Raw genomic sequence first — 20,634 nt, forward strand, 5'->3', positions numbered from 1 at the left:
GGCCGGCTTCGACGCTGCTGCTGCTGCCGCCGCCCCGCCGCCCCCCAAGAAAGGCGTTGTGCCCCCGCTATTTACGCCCCGCTCTCTGCTTCAGGGTGGCGGGGAGGCCCTGAGGGAGAATTTTGTCCAATACGTTCAAAAAAAAACCAAAAAAACAGTTGGAAAAGGGAAATTTGATGAGGTCACTGCCACCGGCTCCTGTTTGCCTTAGGTCCCTTAAGGGCGGTGGTGTCATTTCCCAGCCACTCATCATCTCCCACCTTGTTCCAACAGGAAAAAAAAAAAAAAAAAAAAACATTTTAAGGTGTCCACTACCTGAAAGCGTTCAAAACAAAACCTTAAGCTGCTGACTTGACAGAACAAACCAGCACAGTAACATTTCTAGCATGAGAGGAGGAGGGGAAGCCTTGCGCCCAGGAGGAGCGACACAGCAGGGTGGTGGGGACACGGGGCTGGGAGCTGGGATTGCTCAGCCCGGGGATGTGAAGGCTTGGGGGGACCATACCCCTCTGTATATAAATACATACAGAAATACCTCCCAGTATAGAAGAATAAGCCAGGCCTGGCAGCTCATGAAAGGCCAAGGCCATGGGCTGTTAGCTTCTGATAGGAGGTAGCAGCAATTCCAGCCCTCCGCTGCTACCAAGCTGTTTTATCCAGTCATTCCCCTGTAACCCCAGTATTCAGAGCAAGAACAGCTAGGCATCTTACACAACTTACAGTCAGGGTCTCCATGATGCAAGCCTACCCAACTTCATGAAACATGAGTTAGTCAAGGTAGAAGGAAAGTTTGCAGAAGTACTTGCAATAGTTGTGGTACAACCACAGTGTCTTTCCTAAGGACATCCCAGAACTCTCTCCTTAGTCAAGGACCATTTCATAAAGCCTTGACTGAGGCTTTTGGAAAGCAGGAGAGAGTAGTGTCACTGCATATTTAGCAAGCCTCTCTTGGCAGTTAAGAAGAAAAAGTCTCATACAACATACACCAGTTTTGTACAGGTCTAACAAAAGGATGGTGGCTGTAGATAAAAGGACACAATCAGTCCTGCTGCACACCAATATGAAGCATCAAACCTGTTTGTCCCCTGTTGCAGCCACTATAGCATAAGCCTCCAAGGTGCAGTTCTTTGTTAAATGGAATGCTGCTAGTTCTCCCCCCAACAATTTTAAACTTTCTTTTTTTTTTTTTAATCAATGTTAAATATCTATACGTATCAGCTTCTATCTGTGTTTCTCTACCTGAATCATAAGATGCCCAGCCACAAGAAAAAAATATATACCAGAAGATTGGTAAACATTGATAACTGGGTAGAAGAATCAGTTTAATTTCATAACTCCGTTAAGTGAAACAGTACAGTTTAATTAACCAGAACTTACTCCAAAATAGGTTCTTTACTACATCAAAATAAATAGGTAGCTCACATGCAAAGTAGTTTACAAGAAATTCTGATTCCTGGTAATAAGACGCACAGTCTTCCTTTTCAGTAATACAGAACTAGCAGTGGGCTGTTAGGAAAAAAAAATAAATTCTGATACTGTGACTTACCAAAGCACAACAGCTGTTACTCCAATTCACTTTAAGACAATATTTCAATTAAACTCTCCTGTTCACTAGTAACTCGTTTATAGCTACTATTTCATAACTTAGATGACTTTTTTTTTTTTCAATCTTAGTGTCTAACCATATCTTATCTCAATCTCATCTGTGGGACCAGAGCATCTCATAGTACAGTGATGCCCAGTATCAAGCACCAACCCCACCTGGTACTGTGTACTAGACAGTTCATTATCTATATTCAGGTGAGCCCCAAATTGACGCGGCATCTTCCAGCTCAGCATCTTCACCTTCTCAGCATACTTAGCACAGTGGCTTGCCCATTCTGAATTTTAAACACTGGAGAGAGATTCTGCAGTTACTACTCCGGCAACTGAACTACCTTACTTTTAGGCAAAACCATTTATTGTTTTACCTACAGACGGGTTCATTCACCTAATAAAATATTGACAAGGCCTTACAGCAGACTAGTTACTCAACACCAGAACACAAGTTCCTGCGAGAGGTGCTCCCAGAGTTGTTGCTGCTGCCCAGGCTACACAATGGCTGAGAGCAAAGTGCTCTACTCCTGCTTGCTGACTCTTAGATGGAATATGGAAATCCATCTTACCTGCCTTACAGGGATTTGGAGGATTTGTTTGCCAAAACACTCCCACTTCAGTGGCTTGATAACAAGATGGCATATGAATTGGAGATACTTTAGTTACAAATGCATCAGGCAAGTCATTCTTAAGTACTTAATCACTACAATGATCTTTCTGCAAAGAAAAACACATTGTTACTTAGACTTGCACTTGAATGACTAAGAATTCTCTCTCCCAAGACACAGAGATACCAGAATCAGTCACAATTATGTTCACATTAATCATTAACAGCATAACAAAACCCAGTGACAAGATTTTTAGGAACTCATTAACAAGGGCATAATGTACACACGTTTATTTAAACATGGCAATTTATACAATAGCTAATTAGCTAATCCCCACCCCCCAACCTGTGTACCTGGATATCAGAATTAGCACCTAGTGTTTATAAAACAAAGAAAGACTTTGCAGTATTATTTACTGCAAGCACTGGTCAAATCCTAAGCAATTCGGGCAAGTGGCACATGTGTAAATTAAATAATCCAATTTCTTGTGATCTGACTAAGCTCATTGCCTCACCTTATCACAGGAATTTTGAGTAACCGGTTATCTCTGAAACACTAGGAATGCATAGTTTGTACACAGCTGACAAAAAGGAACAAAACACAGTTTTGGTCTGAAATTATTGCAGTGCAAATTTAAAGTATCTATTTTTAAAGCAGTGGAACATAAAAGAGGTAGGTACTTTCCTCCTTGATGGTAACAACTTAACATTTTAGTTCAAGCTAAATAGCTCTGTGCTAGATATCTCAGGTACACTAACAAGTCAAGGCAGACTGGATTAACTGAGATATTTAAAATGATATAAAATGTTTCACTGGCATAAAAAAAAAGTTCTATTGCAAGAGGTTACTTTTTGCAGAATGAGCTCTTACTCTTAACCCGAAATACACTGATCTAGACTTTTAGCGACATAAAGCTGTAGTTATCGCAATGTTTAATTCTTTAGCAAGGTAATTTCTCTTGCTAAAGAGGGTCACTAAAGATCTGAACAGTGATGTTTCATGAAAATAAAGTGCACTTTTCTGCTCAGAGCAATGGCTCATACTTCTGCTAAAAAGCAGTCTCCAATTATATGAACTTATTTATTGACCAGGATTGTTAAAAAATCAATCAAGACGTAGCCCAGTGATGGAAATTACTAGGCAATGCCAGAAAAGCAAGCCCCTTTTGGCACAATTCTTTCATTACCTCCTTCCCTCCCCCTTTAGTTCCACATTAAGCAGTTTTTATTAAACACATTCCCTCCTATTTCTGAAGCCTGGCTCAACATTCTCTTCAAAAGTGCTGTCAGCACTGATGCGCACCACTGAAGGCTATCAGGTATACTGACAAAACAGAGAGAACGTTTGCATGAAGAAAAGTCAATTTTTAGATGGCGATAACAAGTGTGAACTCAAATCATTACAAGAATATCCTCTCTGATTCATCAGCTACACCATCTAGCTAATTGAAACACTAACAGTGTTCTTGCCTTTATACTGCAATGTGATTTAACCAAAAGGTGCTAATGTGAACACTTCCATATCATTTTCACTAATACACAAGATGTCATGCACAACCCAGACATTAGATTTTAAATCTATTTACAATTTTACATATTTTACAATATATATTCCATCTTTACAGCTACAGAATAAATTCATACTAACATTGGTATCTTTCAAGTTTCTGCTGGAACTCGAGATCTTTAAGTTAAACTAATTATTAAAAATGTTTAAGTGCATGCCTAGAAGGAAGCTTTCTGGAAATATGTCAATGGACGAGTGTTGCTTAAAAATTACACTGTTTGTGTAGAAAATTTAAATTCAGTTCAAAAACTCACAAAAGCCTAATAGAAATCTAATTGACTAAAATAAATACAATTTATTACACCTAACCAAAAAATGTACCTTTAAAAATGTACTGATTTAAGCTCATCTGATTTTCAGCCTTGAATTTACTTCCCTTTCCAAGAAGGGGATAGTACTAGGTGAGAATAATGACGCTCTTCAAAGTTAACACTGATAATTATCCTGCATAAACCTGAGGCTGCAGTGGTGGGGGCAGCTTGTCATTTTCCACATTTTCAGAGTCAATAGCTGCTAAGGCTTGATTTTTTGGCTTAATTTCTAATGGATATTTCTCAACAATATCTTGGACTTCCTTTGCAACTCCATCAGTCCAATCTATCAGGTCTTTCTCCAGCTTCTTGGCTTCACTGACAATTCTTTCCTGTCTCTCATTCAACTGAGACAGGAGATCTAAGTTTTTATACATTTGCTTAACACCCAGGCACACATCTGGTGACCAGCTGTCAGATTCTTGCTTCTTCGGGGATGTCTGACCAGTCATAAAACGATCAAAATCCTCTTGGCTTAGATTTAAAGACTGAGCATCCAGTTTTTCAATGAAGGCCACAGCGCAGCACTATGAACAAAACAGAGTAAGTAAGCAAGCATCATCACAAGCTACAGACTGGAACTTGTATGTTATATATATTTTAAATCCTGCCGTTACACCAGTAAAACTGTTAGACCAAAAACTGATTATTTTGTGTCTAAACAGATCATTCGTAAAGAGCTTTTCAGGAAGCTAGCCATATCAGACAGTTCACATGCATCTCTCTCCTCCCCAAAGTTTGTAGAAGTCAAAAACTGAGAATGATACCGGAAGATACCGTTTCAGCTGAACTATTTTGACTTGCTGGATAACATTTAATCATCTGATCGGGTGAGATATGGTATGCGCTCTCCATTTCGTGAAAGAAGCAATGTTGAGATGCCCATCTTACCTCATGGATGCTCTCCTCCTACTAAAAGAATTTTTAACATTCCAAGCATCTCATTCAACTACATGTTTTCCTCAAGACTTGCTTTAAGATGAAATGCAGAGAAGCCAAGTACATAATTATACTTTTAATATAAACAAACACTTTTAAAAGTCTCTTTACCTCCACTCATTAATGGCTTAATTCTGCAGTCCTTTATTAGGGAAACTTTCATGGGCTTATACGGGGAATTCTGCATCTGTAACAGCTGCACTGCCCAAGCCCAGGATTTTAGGAACAGAAAGTATTATCTCCTCACAGAATAAAAGTATGCCTAAGTCTCTGCATCAGATTGTGGAATAATGGGTTCCATATTGCAAGGAATAAAACACTCTGGTTTGGAAAGCAGAGAACAAAGAAAGAAGAGACATATAGCAAAAGAGCTTGCTGTACCTTAACCAGCCTCTAGCACCATTTGAAGAGTTGTTTTAATTTTCCTTCTACAATGTTATACCATGTTTGCATTTACTGGAAATTCCTGTATCTAAATGAAAGATAATGTTGTTGTATAAAATGTCAACACTGTTCCTGCACTTACCAGATTGGTAAAATAGTAGCCATCTTCTCCTGTCATTAACCTGCTTGGATTACAGAATCGTGTTATATATTGGATGTTGGACTGCAGACGGGGTGGGTTTCCCTTCAAAACAATATATATGAGCGTTGGAAGAAAGTCATCAGCAGAAGCTGGTTCATTTTTTGTGATCTTTATAGCATTAAAGATGTGCTTGCTGCACTTGGTGATGCATGCTAATTTATCACGAGGCACACGCTTTGAATCCATCTCGATAATATCTGTAAGATAGGAAAGTTCTCAAATCATTAAAACCACATGAAACAGCCACCTGAACAAGACAAGGTGGACACAATACTAAAAATGCATTATTTTCTATCTTGTGGTGCTTGATGTTCCATTAAAGTACCTGTTTATTCAGCCTTTTCTTGGTTTAGTCCAAGCATCTCAAATAGGTAAGACTAAGCACTTCTCTGATAGTAAAGTTATTCCTGCTTCACAAATGACAAACTAGCCCAATATGACAAAGACTTCTACAAATCTAAAAGCCTGAACCACTTTCTGATGACAGCAGAGAATAATCTATCTGAACAGGAGATCTGAAATTTAAAACTGTAAATGTAAACTTCAATCACAAACCTGTAATTGCTTTTACAACCATATCAGAGACTTCTGGAATTTCTTCATTGACAGGAACACACAGCATTTGTGGAGTCACCCAGTGCAAAGCCCTATGACAATAAAAAACATTAAACCATTCCATGCCAGTAACATTCAGATGTTTGAAGCCAGCTACTTCTTGAATTCAATGCACGAGTGCTTTGTGTGAGGCACTAGAACATTTATAAGCCAGTTTATTCCACTGAAGTAATTTACTATTTCCAGAAAAAAATATTTTCCTTTTTTTGCTTTAACTTAACAAAAGCATACCAATTTATTTTGCTAGCGAAGTAAAGCTTTCATTATTCATTTTATTCATTCCTTCTATTTCTTAAAATAAAATGCTTCTAAAACTTTTTGTTTAAAAAGCCTGACAATTTTTTGTGCACAGCAACAGACTTTTAACACGCCTGACTCAGAGCCCTTTCACAGGACTGCGGATTACTCAGCTATTTTTCTTTCAAAGGCTTACCTGATTCTCTTCTGGACAGCAAGATCCTTCTTCTCATCATCAGTTGTTTCAGGACAAAATACGTATTTATACTGTCGAGTCATAATGTATTTTTCGATCTGATCCATTGCTTTCTCAACTTTTTCAGGGGGCACTGAAAGGTACAAATTCCCCACGCCCAATACAGTAAACATAGTATTCCTAGACTGCTTAGAAGATTTAATACGTGATTTGGTTCTAATGTCACCAAAACAGTACTACTGACTCGAGCCAAGTCTCATAAACATTCTTCAGTTGATAAAGAGCTGATATACTTGGAGTATTTTCACTCCTTATAGCGGAAGCAAAAATATAATGGTAAGAACACCGTAATGACGTACCAAGGTAGGTACGTGCACTGGCTCCCAATGAAGCACTTTCATTTAGCATGCAAATTAGGTTCACCTGTTCGTAGCTTACAAGAATATTTCTTGAAAAACAGTCTGAGAATAAATCCAATGAGGTCCTCGAAGTCCTCTGTGCCTGTTTACCTCTCTAAAAAAAATCCTTAAGTGTGTTTAAGATGTGCCACTTACGTACCAGACACAGAAGGGCAGTCTGCAACAGAAGCACTGCCCTCTCATTGGCTTTTTGTGTATAATCATGTTATCACACTGTAATAATACTGTTAATTGGGTTGAGGCTACACATTCAACCTCAGTTTTAAACAAATAACATTGAATTTAAAACAGGAAATGAAAACATCTGAACCATCTTAACTGGGAGTTTAAAGAAAACCTGCAAAAACAAATAATTTAGATTGTAAAACTTTGCAGAAATGGTGCTGCTGGGAATAGTGCAGTGGGGCTACGGGACTAGAATTTGTTAACACCATTTCTGAGAGGTGGGTAGGAATGCTTTGCTTTTACTTGAAAATGAAAGCAGCTTTATCCTCAAAACATTACCTTTTTTTTTAGCACTAAGGTGGGAGGAAGAAGAACACGATACCTTTCCAGCGTGTCTGTAATTTCTCTGCTACATTTTGATAGAAGTCCTGGGCACATTCAGATTGCTCCTCAATACTTAAGTCCTGCAACAGAAACCTGATTAAGTGTGCATGTGTGGAAGAAATGGCAAAAATGCCTTTGATGGCAAGTGTCCAGCTGCAATAACAGTCTAAGAATGCAAATAGATCCTCCTCAGAGATGTTTATGTTGGCTACATTATATTCAAAAATATGAGAAACCAAGACTGGCTCCTTAACATATGAAAGATTTATGGTTCTTTGCCGAACAGCTGTGTATTAGCAATGGAACCAGACAGATGCAACGTCATTTTTCCCAGCCACATCTCTGAGTAACAGTGAGAAGACAATGTAGACTATTTAAGCAGAATGCTTGCTCCCAATTTTCTCTCTTTTTAAAGATGATATTCAGTATACCAAAAAAACAGGAATGTAAATTACACATTTAAAAGAATATCTATGAAGTAAACACTTCTAATAATAGTTACTATGAATACATTCACATCATTTGTGAAATAACATTGTCTTTTGGGCATTAACTAACTGAGCTATTGAAGAACAGAATGTATGTTTGAAGGGTTAAAGTTAACTATACTTAAGTCACTTTTCACCATTAAATGGCAGCATAAAACCATCACTTCAAAAAAAAAAAAAAAAGATGGAGATAGAACTTAATTTCTGCATTCATTAAGGCCAAAACCAAGATAGCCTGAAAATGAAGCATCGGCTCTTACAGCATCAGTGCTACATTTTACAACTGGTTTACATGTAGTAGAAAATTGTAAGTTTTGAGAAAGACTTCTTTGACTAGCATGAACTGTCAAGGAACCACATAACTAAGAAGAACTTTAATGTTTGTAGCTAATAATAATTATTTCCATAAGCTCTACACTCAGAATGAATCAGCTTTAAAAGAAAAGAAATAAAAAATTCAGCATGTTCTCAAAGTGGAATGCATGTAAGGTTCCATCAGAACTCCCTTTTAATTTCCAGTCCAATTTGAGGATATCATTTGAGCAGCTGCATTAAATAGGAAAGGAAGGGGAAAAAAAGGTGTGCTGAACACTGCTTTATTTCAACCATAGGTGGCACTAAAGATACATTAATCTTTCAAGAGCAATTAAGCTTTTACGTTGAGAAACGGAATGTATCCCTTATTTCCTATAAAAGAAAGTAGTCAAGTCACCCCCTTTCTCCAAAGGGCAGTATCAACCTGCATACCTCCCTTTCTATCTTTGTACTGTTTTATCTATCTAAAGATAATCTAAATCTTTTTGTCTATCTAAGATATTAAGCTATCTAAAAACTGAGTATGTAATACAGTACTATTTCCCAAAATCATGTTTATCAAAAAGATTGCTTGTTCAGTAGACCTCTTATCTTTCAGAACTAATTTCTTCGGGATGCAAAAGAAAGTTCTCTCAAGATACCTGAGATACTGGAGTTTGAGAGTTGTGCAGCATATGCCACAGCAAACCTATGAACAGCAACGCATTCATCCTCATTTGACTAAGCACGCCAGCTGAAAACTCCTGTATACATTACATAAAAAGCTGCTGGAAGAAGTGCAGCACTTTTTCCATCTCTCACGAATTTCCCCAATGCATGTAAAAGACATTCAAATCACTTACCCTTTTATGATTCATTGTGTCCAAAAATAATTTACATTGCTTATAGATATCTTGTCCTGGTTTATGATATGTCTTGAGAAATTCTATGAATTCCTTGGATACTCGATCTGTCTCGATGCTAGCCTGCCTGTTTATAGAAGGGCTGGGAGACTTGGATTCTTGGATCTCTGCTGGGAAAGTTTGGACACATCAGATTAGCCTTTTCACACTGGTGTATGAATTCAAGAAGCGTTTACAACTTCAGATTTTTCCCCCCTCATCTTGCAGATGAAAAAGCAGTCTATTTTACAACTTCAGATTTTTCCCCCCTCATCTTGCAGATGAAAAAGCAGTCTATTTCTCAAGTTTTAGCAATGAAATGTTGGATATTATTAAATGGAACAGTGAAATACTTAGTTTCCTAGAGAAGTGAAACATTTAGAGCCACATACCCCATTTATAGTACCGGTCTTTGTATATTAGCAAATTACTGTAACATTTGTTTGCCTTCAGACTTCTTACATTTTCATTCCTAGGTAAAATCCTTCCATATGAGATCAAGGTTTGCCAATGGGATTCCACAGTAGCTTAAGCTAATGGTGTGGTCCCGTTTCCATTGTCCCTCACTTCTACATTCCTGCTCCTGCACTTCCACCAAAAGAAGCGTTTATTCAACTGGCTCACGACCTAGCTCAGGGAATAGCAACTCTGTGTAGTCCTAGTCAGAAACAAGTCTTTCTTATGGGGTTTTCAGCTGGATTAGCTCCCCAGACTGGTTTACTGAAAAGGTCACAGGAGCACCAGCAGCAGCACAAAACAAGGAACAGGAGCACAGGGTTGGTGCAAACACAGCAGCCCTTCTTTGGCTAGGCAGTTGGTGCCACAGGGTCACACCTGCAGCATAAATGAGAACTCGGCCATTTGTTTTTCAGAAAAAGCAGAAGCATTGCATCTGCTCAAGAAAGAACCTGCTTGGCCCTTGAGAAGGGAGGAGGTATACAGACTGCACCCAGCACTGGATGCAAGTTTATGCAGGGCTATTCCACAAGCACATCTGATTTTCCAAGATACACACTGGAAGTTAACTGTACTGATCCAATACCTTCCCTACCAAAGTTTAGTTCACCCACCTTTCAATTTGCCAGCCAACACTGTTCAAAATGAAGGATTGAATAGAGATGATGTACATGAACATGATGAAAAGCAAGCAGCAAAGAAACAGAAAACATGAAAATATTCAAAATCAAAAGGGTACAAACACATCTTGCAATCTGAAAATACTAACATGCACAAGAGCTCCTTGTTTCAATGAGCACAGAGGCAGAACTCCGAACTAAGCAAAAATGTGTTAGTATATTTAAGTTGGTATGTTTAATTTGGACTCAAAGTAGCTTTTTTTTCCCTCCATTTTTTGTTATTTGTTTTTAAAGAGACACAGCACTATAGTGAATTCAAAGCTCTACGATCCAGTGACTAACACAAACAGATCATTTGACCAAAGCACAAGGCTTGTTAATGCCTCTAGGCTTTAGCATAACCTTCTCTGGGTAATGATTTGGTACCACTAGAATATCTATGCTATTTAAGTTATATGAATGTACAGTTCCAACTATAGCAATAAAGATAAAAAGTGCAAATCGACCTCTGTTCTAGTTATACTAGAACACTTTCAGAAGGGATTTCCTTCAGTCTTCTTTATACCTAAGATTCAAAGCACAAGTACAGCATTCAAGCTGAAGGAGCAAGAATTACTGTTGACTTTTGTCACATTTAATATTACGTAATCAGTAAGTAGAGAGCAAAATTTCAAAATCATAAAACAAAGAAAGCAGGATAACATTCGAAAGGGTAGAATTATCATTTTTTCCCCTACAATTAGTGTTTTTATTTCAAAGAACTACTGAAGATTTATTTAAATTTCAACATTGACCTCACTACATCATAAAAATAAAGAACTGCATTCTGCTATTTGAGCTCAATGAGTATGGATATGAACTTTTTAGTTGCAGATTTAAAACAGGTTTTAGATACTAGAGAGATACAGACAATTGATGCAAGTTTGCTGCTAATGTAGGTATTAAAAAACTGAACGTTAGAATGACCTGACTTGAGTCACACCAAGAACATCATGTAGTCACTCAAATGCAGCAACTTCACTCATTTTTGTGTTGAAATCCTGATTTAAGGAAAATGAATCTGTACAATATGCACTGAGCATTAAAATCTGCAGGAACAAATGTAGCTTCAGCAATAAAATGTTTTCAGCTTTGTCACGTGTTCTAAAAGAATCAAGTCTAACTACAAAGAAGCTGATTACAGGAAAGAAATTCCATTTGAACAGGAGAACCTACTAGAGGAGATATGCTAAAATTAAAAGTACAGGAAGAATTAAGAAAGGATCATCTTTTATAAAGAATAAGCAGTATCCATATTAAAATCTTTCTCAAGGCATTCTACTGAGATGCTAGTTGTCACAGCAGAACATTAGCACTCCAGTGAGTCACTATGGTTGTGCCATGGTCGTGGATCTCAGTCCAAGCAAAGAATACAAAGTAAGCCCTATCGTTAGCTCTGCTACACACATGCATTCATACTCTTCATATAATTTGCAAAATAAAAAGACATGGTATATCTGCAAATTTCTTTAGTAAGTAGACCATGTCAGAATTGCAAACAGCATAGGATAAGATCCTAAAGCTGTTTGCATCAGGGGTTTTGGTGTCTTTTGGGTTTAAATAAAACCAGTATGTCTGTCTTCTCTTGATATGAAATTGTCTTCTTAATATAACAAACATATGGAGATGTTCTGAAGAAGTTCTTGAAGCATGAACTCTTAAATTGAAGCCATTTCAACTTATAAGCAGTTTTATAATTGCAACCTGGAATCATTTTTTTGATAAACACATGAAGCAGCACAAAATCCAGCTACTTCTTACAAACTGTGGTAGTTTTTTTCTTTTTTTTTTTTTTTTGAAACTGCATAATCCTTCGGATGTCAAGCTAAGGTAGAACAGAAAGAAGCTTCAACTTTATTCCTGTACTGTCCCTACCAAAAAGCTAACAATTGGTTTAGAGATTCAATTTCCCTTCAGAATTCTAGACTTGCTTTTTTATTTTTTCTGGTCATCATTACACTCAACAGCACAGGTTATAACTGGCACAACCCTAGTTTGCATTTTGCAAAGCCCAACTAAAGAGTAAGCTTACTAAAACCAAGCAGACAGCTTGCTCAAGCTGTGCTGCATTACCTTCAGTAGGGGAAGCCAGTTCCCAGGAGGGAGTAAAAATTTCCTTCAAATCCCTGAGAATGTTATCAGCATTTCGCTCCCTCCCAAGGTGTCCTTGCTTAACGATTTTCTCTTGAGCCGCTGAAATAAATGCAAAAGCAAGCAAGACACCAAGAGCAGGAGCATGTCAGGAGAGATGACGAATGGGATAAAAAAAGAAAATATGGGAAGTGTGAAGAATGAACGTAAAAAATGGTTTTCATACATAGCTGAATGCCTCATTTAGCCATCTGTTGCTTATACACCAAGACAAATTCTAAGATGAAATAGAGACTTATTTAAAAATTCTTATTAAAGAAATGCATCACCTAGAAGGCTGAAATACATTAATGCTGATTTTTCTTCTGGAATTCCTCCTCCAGTCTAGTGGTTTACAATTTTCACCCATGTGAGTTATTGCCATGCAAAGGCATCAGAGTCATTAATCATTCTTACTTGTACACCTGATCCAGAATAAACATTCAGCCAACTACAAACTCAATATTCACAACCCACATACACATAAATACTACAAGGTTCCTTTCACGTTTATTTTCATTTAAAGGCACCATGTTTACACATTCAAATTTTCCTGTTAAAGCTGCTGAAGCGATAAATTATGGCAGCATCACCTGATGCCTTGAATCATCATTTCAGGCATACCAGCTTGTTGGAAATGACTGACAGTCAGTACCTTTTCTCCCATTTTCTTCAGGAAGAGTTCAACTTTACGTTCTAAACACAATGTTGCACAATGGTTGACTCATGATTCTAGCACCAACGTGTGTCACACAAACAAGATACTTTCACTCAGCAGTGTCGTTCAGAAACACCTAAAAGCTCACATTTTTGTGTGTTTTCAGTGAGACTTTGTATACAGAAGTTGCTCTCAAGAAGCATCATTACTCCAACTTTTTCAAGTCAAGTCACAGAGCATTACCCTGCCTTGTCGGTCAATATATCTGTCAAAAATACTTCTTAACTTAACATGTTGTACAGAACCATTAAAAACAAAGTGGAAAAGTTACCCTTCTTAGCTCCTGCTCTGGAGGAAGCAGTGAAGAACTTCTTCACAGTAGTGACCTTTCGTGTTTTCTCATTGGTTTTCTTCTCCTCAAATTTTGAAAAGGTCAGGGACTGCGCCCCTTGGGTACTCTGACTACTGGCATATGCTTCTTCTTCCTCACGCTGAAGCCTGAGATTAGAAAGATAAAAGTCTCATTTAACTGATTAATGCCAGCACAAATAAGTTAATTTCCTGTGCAATAAATTACTCACTCCTTTGACATTCCAATTCTCCTCTATGTCCACCTTCATTTCGAGCTTCCTCTCGCACATCCCTTCACTACATCAAATCCACTCTTCCCACATTGTAATGGGGAAACAGAGGAAAGACTTAAGATAGCCAGGGAAGATTAAACAGTCTCCTCCCTTTTGACATTACCAAAGTATAACAACAATCACTTTCCCTATGTGTCACAGCCCTGAATCCCACAGAGGTAGTCTTTCCCCTCACCTCTATGGGAGCATTTCCTATCGCCAACTTCCTGCCCAGGTCCTTGTCTTGGGGGTTTCACTGCACATTACCAGAACTACTTTCTATTTTGAGATGTCTTCATCAACTGACATACAGTCCCCTTCAACCCCAAATATGTATTGGCTATCTCAAGACAACCCTCTGTTCTTATCAGCCGTTACCATTTCTTTCCATTCACAGAGAGTCACTCATCTTCATTTATTATCTTACTGAAGATAAAAAACCATGGCACACAACTGAGCAAGTGACATACCCCATCACAATCTTAAAATTATTCTGGGGAACAGATTATTGCTGTCATAATTTGTTTTCAAAGTCATGGAAATACATATGCTTGCTTGAATGAATGAGGCAGACCACTTCCCTGCAACACTAACGGTGCTTTGCAAAGACTGAGCCCCTTCTAACATACAAGAGATAGGAGGGACATACCAATTCTTCAATGGCTACTATTCTCCTTGTGCAGGAGAATTAAAATGGGTTAAATTATGTTGCTCTTCAAACTGCTAAAAGGTTGAGCAACTTTAAGCTCCCCCCCAGCTCAGGATGGCCCATAAACGATCTTGCATGCTGTAATCTCTTGAGGCAGGAATTGTCTCATCCGTGCTGTAAAGCCTGTCTGTTCACTGCAGCAAACAATCACAGCTTATCTGTCCCTTTAGCATCTCCCTACTGAAGTTAAAGGATTTCTGAAATGCCCATTTTTACTGCACATAGTAGTTACATACTGACAGCATAACTATCCTATCCGGTAATAATAAAATTCTTAAGCCAAATTTATGACAGGAAAAAGATGACGTCCCCTGTGCTGTACTCAACAGTTTACCTGCTACCTTCTGATTAGGCTACAAGTTTCAGGCACTTCTTTCTACCTGTCTTTGCAGTTAATCTGTTCCAGTGACAGACAGTTAAGAGAATTTAAAAACAAAAAGAAAAAAAAACCAACCACTGCTTCAAGACTTAATGTATAAGGGTCTGGGATAATTAGATGCCAGAAAACCTGGGCTTCCAAATCATAAGACTGGACTCAAACCCAGAGAGCTTCCACAGACGTCACCTTCTACAGGCAGGCTGATATGAAAACGGCACTTCCTGGTGTTTTTTCTAAATGACCTTGGTTAACTTATCACTAGGTAACTCTAGTTCACCAAAGGCTTCCAAACTCAAATGCAGACACATTTCTCAGGCATTTGTACTTTTTCCTGGAGTTCCAGCGTATACCACTAATATATTAAGGTAAGCATATGTAAAGAATCTGTGTCCATGTGAACAAACATCTTGACCAGCTGAAGTCAACTGGCTCTTAGAGTTACATGCAGCCTCATCTCAGCAATTCATGCAGCCTTGAAGCATTTAATTCTGAGTGGATATCATGTAACTTACACCTGGAAATGACACAAAGGACAGTTGTGGTGCAAGAGGATGCTTTCCACTTTCTCAGGTAATAGGTGTTTTTACTTTCTACCCAAATCCAACAAAAAGCAGTTGTGGCTGCTCTAACTTTCTCAGTCAAGCATAGATTTCTCTCAACTCCCAATTTCAGAGGCAGATATTTATCACACTAGAAAAACTAAACCGTTTTGCAGAAAACACATGCTTAGAAAAATTGCTTCAGTTATTAAAGCTAAAGCTTGGATGCCTTTGGGTGTAACCCTGCCGTCTGTTGAATGACCACGGCTGAGACTAAAATTAGTTTTTTAAGCAGTAGCTGAAACATAAAACCACTGTGCTGGCTGTATTCAAGACACAATAACTGCCATCTCCAGGGGCAGAGGTATTTTAATCAAATTTGTCACTTTCACCCTTCCAACTGCTAGTCAGAATTATAGATTCCAGTATGTAAATAGGTCAAAGTATTTGTTGAGAGGTTGGGGGGGTGTTTACATTTGTTACTTCAGACTTTCTTTTTAAACTTCTTAAATTAGAATGTCATAAAAATTCATCTTTGCACCAAAAAGACAACTTTAATTCCTGCTGGAAAGGTCAAATTTGAACACTGATGATGAAACTGAGCCAAGTAGGACTAGAAAACATGAGACAAGAATAGTATTTAGTAGAGTCAGCCTACTGTGAAAGATGAAGGCATAAAGAGGGCTCTTTACCGCTCTGCCAGCTCCCAATCCTCCTGAATCTGTTTCTGCCTGGCCTTATGGTATTCCTCTCTCCAGCACTTGGAGCAAAAGCCCTGCCAAGCAGGATTGCCATAGTAACCACATCCCTTCTTGCACAGGAGCTCCGACTGATCAACGTGAATTCCTCTGCGTTCAGATTTCAGGTTCATTTTCTTCCTGTTTAAAGAGAAAAGAGTTAAAAGACAGAAATGTGACAACAGCACGCTGTTTGAAGGCTCGTCTCTTAGAAAGCAGTCACCTGCTTTAATTATTGAACAGTCAGTTCCATAGTAACACAGCAAATTCCGAAGGAGGAAGGGCAGTTACATAAGCACACAGCCGCAGCATTAGCATACGTTTGCATGGCTGTGACCTGTAAACAGTGCTCGGCAGCTGGCCGGGAGAGCAGGCCAGCACTACCAGCCGTCCGGCGACGGCACGCGTCTCTGAGCTCACCCGCACGCTGTTCTGACAGCCACACAGGGACAAAGCAGCAGGGGAAAGAAGAAATACAGAGCTGCCATCCCCAGAGAGGACTCGGTAAGGCAAAGCGTAAATGGCTTTGCACCCAGGCTGCTTGCACAAAGAGCAAAACTGGTGAGAGCTCAGTGAAGGCATCTTTGGCCCCATGGAGAGTGTCTTCGGAGCACAGGGAAGGATCCCAGCAGGGTCCATTAACATGGATGAGGTGCATCTCCATTTCATTCAGTGCTCAAGTTACTGCAGGGTTAAGCTACGCATCCGTACCCAGCCCTACAGAATTCACACGTAGTGACCGCAACAAAAATACTGTTTTTGCAGCCACCCAGCCCTCCCCTTTCTTTTTTTACCCAACAGAAGCCATCCCACGTGCCTGCTTGCTCCCAAGGGCATTCCAGCTACTTGGTTCCAGTTGTAAACGCTGGATTCGTTTTAGGATAACGGCAGTGCAGGATAACCTGCAGGTTTCAGGTGTGCATATGAAGACACCGGCACCGGGATCGCACTACTGACATACACAGGCACCAGAATGAACACAGCGGGGTGCGGGAGGGCAGGTCTGGCCCCAAACCCAGCCCCATTTCACCCCTGCATCTCGTACAGAGCACTTTGTGTAAGCTGAGGCAGCACCTCAGCAGTTCGGGTTCTTGCTCCTGCGTTCACTAGCAAAGGCATCCCTGGGACCTCCTCCCCTCCTGCCGTCACCGAGGGAAGGTGAGCTCCATGTTCCTTCAGGTGCTACGTGTGAAAAGCAAGACGAAAAGTCATCTCCTTAAAATAAAGGACATCAGTAACTGTCGGAGTTACCTCGTTTCACCCCAAGAGTCCTAACGACCCTCAAGTCCATACACTTGAAGAACGCACTCCTCTGCTTTTTGGCATTTCTGCCCAGCAAAGGTCACTCACCCCCGGGAGCTCGGCTGCTCGACAGCTTTGGAAAGGGCCCCCAGTCCTTCCCTGGGCCATTCAGCAAAGAGGACAGCAGTGAGATGCACAACCATCACTGCCAAAGACAGTTTTCCACTCTACGACAGCAATTTTATTCCATGCTGAATCCTATACGATCAATTAATTTAAAAGACTGCTAACGTTAAACATTCCCCATTAATCTAAACAAGCTATTTTAAATAATGGGAAACGTATGATTTTCTCCGAGGGATAAACAAATTAAATATTCCATCTCATCTACGTAAGTATTAAGGCTCCCTCCTCTAACGTCTTTATCTTTGAAAAAAGTAATGAGTTTCTAAAAATAAGCTTAAAAATAGTTCTGTTGTAGAGACCTAGGTGAGAAAAACACTACAATGTAAGTATTACAGAGCTTCACTTCCTTCATTGCCTTCCAAAAAGTCTTTGTTTCTGTACTACCTTCATTTTCTGATTCCTCAGATAAGGTGTCCATGTTGACGACGGCGCGCAGAACTGCGGAGTGACAATCTATCAGGCACCAGAAATTAGAAATCAAACAATTTTTGTCAGCGGCACAACGTGAAGTTGAATGGAATAACGGGAAGGGAATTGCATGTTGTCAGTATCTGGCAGCGCAGCCCTTTCTCAGAGTGCCACGTACGCCCGTCGACAAAAATTTTGAAAAGAGCGGGGAAGTGAAGGTTTGCAATTTCCACAATCGTTCCTGACCTGCGGGTTAGAGGGACAGCTTCCCAGAACAGAAGCTGCAGCAGCATTTCAATTAAAGCCTTCTCTTGCAGACGCCCAAGATAAAAACCCACCGCACATACAGTTTTCCATACTCGTGGCAAAGCTGGCGGGCCTGGATGTCGCAGTTGTAAATGCCAGAGGGCTATAAAGACGTGGCAGATAAAACCATTTTCGTAACACAAAGTTCAGAGAGATTCTACACTGATCTCTGTCACCCAAGGAAACGCGCTCTCTGATCCTATCACCCACTAAAAGGGACAAAGTCACGACAGTTTTGCAACTGCGTTCTGTCACCCAGTGCCATGATTGGGATGTTCGCTGTACTTAACGAAAAGCACTGCGCTTCAGACACTTGGATTTCTGGAAAACGAAAGGACTGGAATGAAATCCTACCTAAAGCCCACACCGACACCCGGCTTTCTGAAAGCTCAGCAGCATAGCCCGGTTTCTGTGCCACTTAGGCACTTTCACTGTCCCTCCACCGACACGCACACGGTAGCTTTCAATATCCACAGGGCTTCACCCACATCCCGGTGTCACAACCACCTCCTCACCATCCTGCTGACCCCACCAGAACAAAAAACTCGGTTCAGCTCAGTGGCAAAGCTCAGCAGCTTGCACGGGAGGGAGTGAAGCAGGTCTCTTGGTAACGAGATTCAGGTTTTTCGCATTCTTTCTGGAGAGGCTTGCGAGGAGCTGCGAAGCCAAGCCACTCGAAAACAAGCTGTTCTTTTTCTTCCCCTCAAGTATTTTCAGTTGCAGTTACATCAGGTTGGGAGGCAGGACGAAGGAGGTCACGCTGAATCGATGTGCAGAAATCACATGCTGCCCTCAGAGCCGCGGCTTTTCCCTTTACCGACAGGCAGCATTAGGAAGGGTTCACAGCCACTTTTTGCGTGGCAGCAATTACATTTTAATAAACTGAACCCAACGAGTTTATTTAAACTGAATACAAACAATCCACCCCAGGTCAGCTTTCCTGCAAATGACTGATCTGCCATTCCCAAAAGCGTTTTTTTTTAGAGCATTTGGGGTCCTCAGAAGCTCCTTCTCCTTCTGTTCCCTTCTCTCCTTCCTCCTCCAACTAAAGGCGTATTGTTCTTTATCCAAAGCCCAGCTCCTCGATGGATTTGCATGGTCAGACCTTTTATTTGCATTCACACCCCAAATATATCAACCGCCCATGGCTCAGTTCATAACCCAAAAAGAAAGAACAAATGTGGGGTTCTCCTCGAGTCGGGGGGGGGAGGCACTTCTGAGCAGCTCCATGCTGCCAGACCACTGAGAAGTCACAAAAACAACACGGAAGGTAACAAACCTCTATTAATAATGCTAATAATCAAGAAGGATCAAAGGACCAGAAGCTGATAGCTAAAGTTACCCCATCTGGAGAGGTGCCCTGCACCAAGCATCCTCGTTGCAGCTCCGGCAGCCCAAATAAAACCTTTCAACAGCTGCAAGAAGCACCGCGCCTCCCTCCCAGGAGCAGACACGTGTGTAAATGGCTTATTTGTACTCCCAAGCTGCTTTGCTCAAAAAATGCAAATTGTTCGGCTGTGAAAGTAGTCAGGGAAAGCAGAAGTGACACCTTCTTACAGATTGCCTCATAGATACCATGCCAGAGAATTTTCTGTACAGAGTTTCTGTACTGGTACTAGACCCCTCAAAGGTTCCTGTGCTAATTAGCATCACCCCTCTGAGAAGTTAGAAGTCCGTAATCCTTTTCCCCTTGTTCCTTATTTGCAAGTAAAAGCTTCTACCCTTGTTTTCCTCTGACGTGGAAAATGGAGAAACGCCCAGCTGCCCTCCATGCCCACGGCCTTTGAACTCCCCCCACCAGGACCGTGTGTGCCCGAGGGGGTTGCTGGACACGTGCCCAACACCCGGAGCCTCGCGCACCGCTGGTGGATGAACCACACGACGCGAGTCACGCTGGGTGTATCGAAGACTTGCACGTCAAAGCTCTGAAACTGCGATCTGAAAGGTCAGATCTCCCTGCACAGCTTTCTCATCAGCATCTTGGAATACTTACTTTTGTTAGAGTGCCCAGTCCATACAAAGATGGTACGGTTTAATTCCAAAATAGCTTTTTACTTGCTTTAATGCAATTCATTCTAAAACTTATACATCTTCCCATCAGCACAGTTTTATATTATTATTCCTAAGCCCATTTAATTTTTTTCCTTTTATTCAGTAGTACTTTGAGCGCTCACATACTTAGAGCAAGTATTTTGAGAGGCGTGCGATACCAGCTTGGAGGTTTCTCAGCACTTCCTCGCACCCCTAGGTGCTTCCTGCCAAGTTTGGCATCCAAAAGAATATCCAGAAAACCACA

The 20,634-nt window shown here is 40.3% G+C and overlaps 1 protein-coding gene across 9 annotated transcripts in view; it reads right to left on the reverse strand.

Annotated features, from left to right (window-relative positions):
- Positions 1–1,301: 1,301 nt before the first annotated feature.
- The window catches only part of RABGEF1 (RAB guanine nucleotide exchange factor 1), a 34,908-nt gene continuing 15,575 nt past the window's right edge, over positions 1,302–20,634 (reverse strand). For 3 of the 9 annotated variants that reach the window (XM_080562976.1, XM_080562979.1, XM_080562978.1), the window contains 9 exons: positions 16,152–16,337; positions 13,541–13,707; positions 12,495–12,614; positions 9,268–9,437; positions 7,621–7,702; positions 6,655–6,787; positions 6,162–6,253; positions 5,547–5,803; positions 1,302–4,608 (listed from right to left, as the gene is read on the reverse strand). In XM_080562976.1, the coding sequence (XP_080419102.1) occupies positions 4,210–4,608; positions 5,547–5,803; positions 6,162–6,253; positions 6,655–6,787; positions 7,621–7,702; positions 9,268–9,437; positions 12,495–12,614; positions 13,541–13,707; positions 16,152–16,337 (1,606 nt within the window). In that variant the 3' untranslated portion in view covers positions 1,302–4,209. The remainder of the gene's footprint in view (positions 4,609–5,546; positions 5,804–6,161; positions 6,254–6,654; positions 6,788–7,620; positions 7,703–9,267; positions 9,438–12,494; positions 12,615–13,540; positions 13,708–16,151; positions 16,338–20,634) is intronic. The other 6 variants (XM_080562977.1, XM_080562980.1, XM_080562982.1 and 3 more) reach the window with 3 other exon arrangements.

This window comes from Anser brachyrhynchus, assembly GCF_964034855.1.
Source record: "Anser brachyrhynchus genome assembly, chromosome: 20".
Taxonomy (NCBI): domain Eukaryota; kingdom Metazoa; phylum Chordata; class Aves; order Anseriformes; family Anatidae; genus Anser; species Anser brachyrhynchus.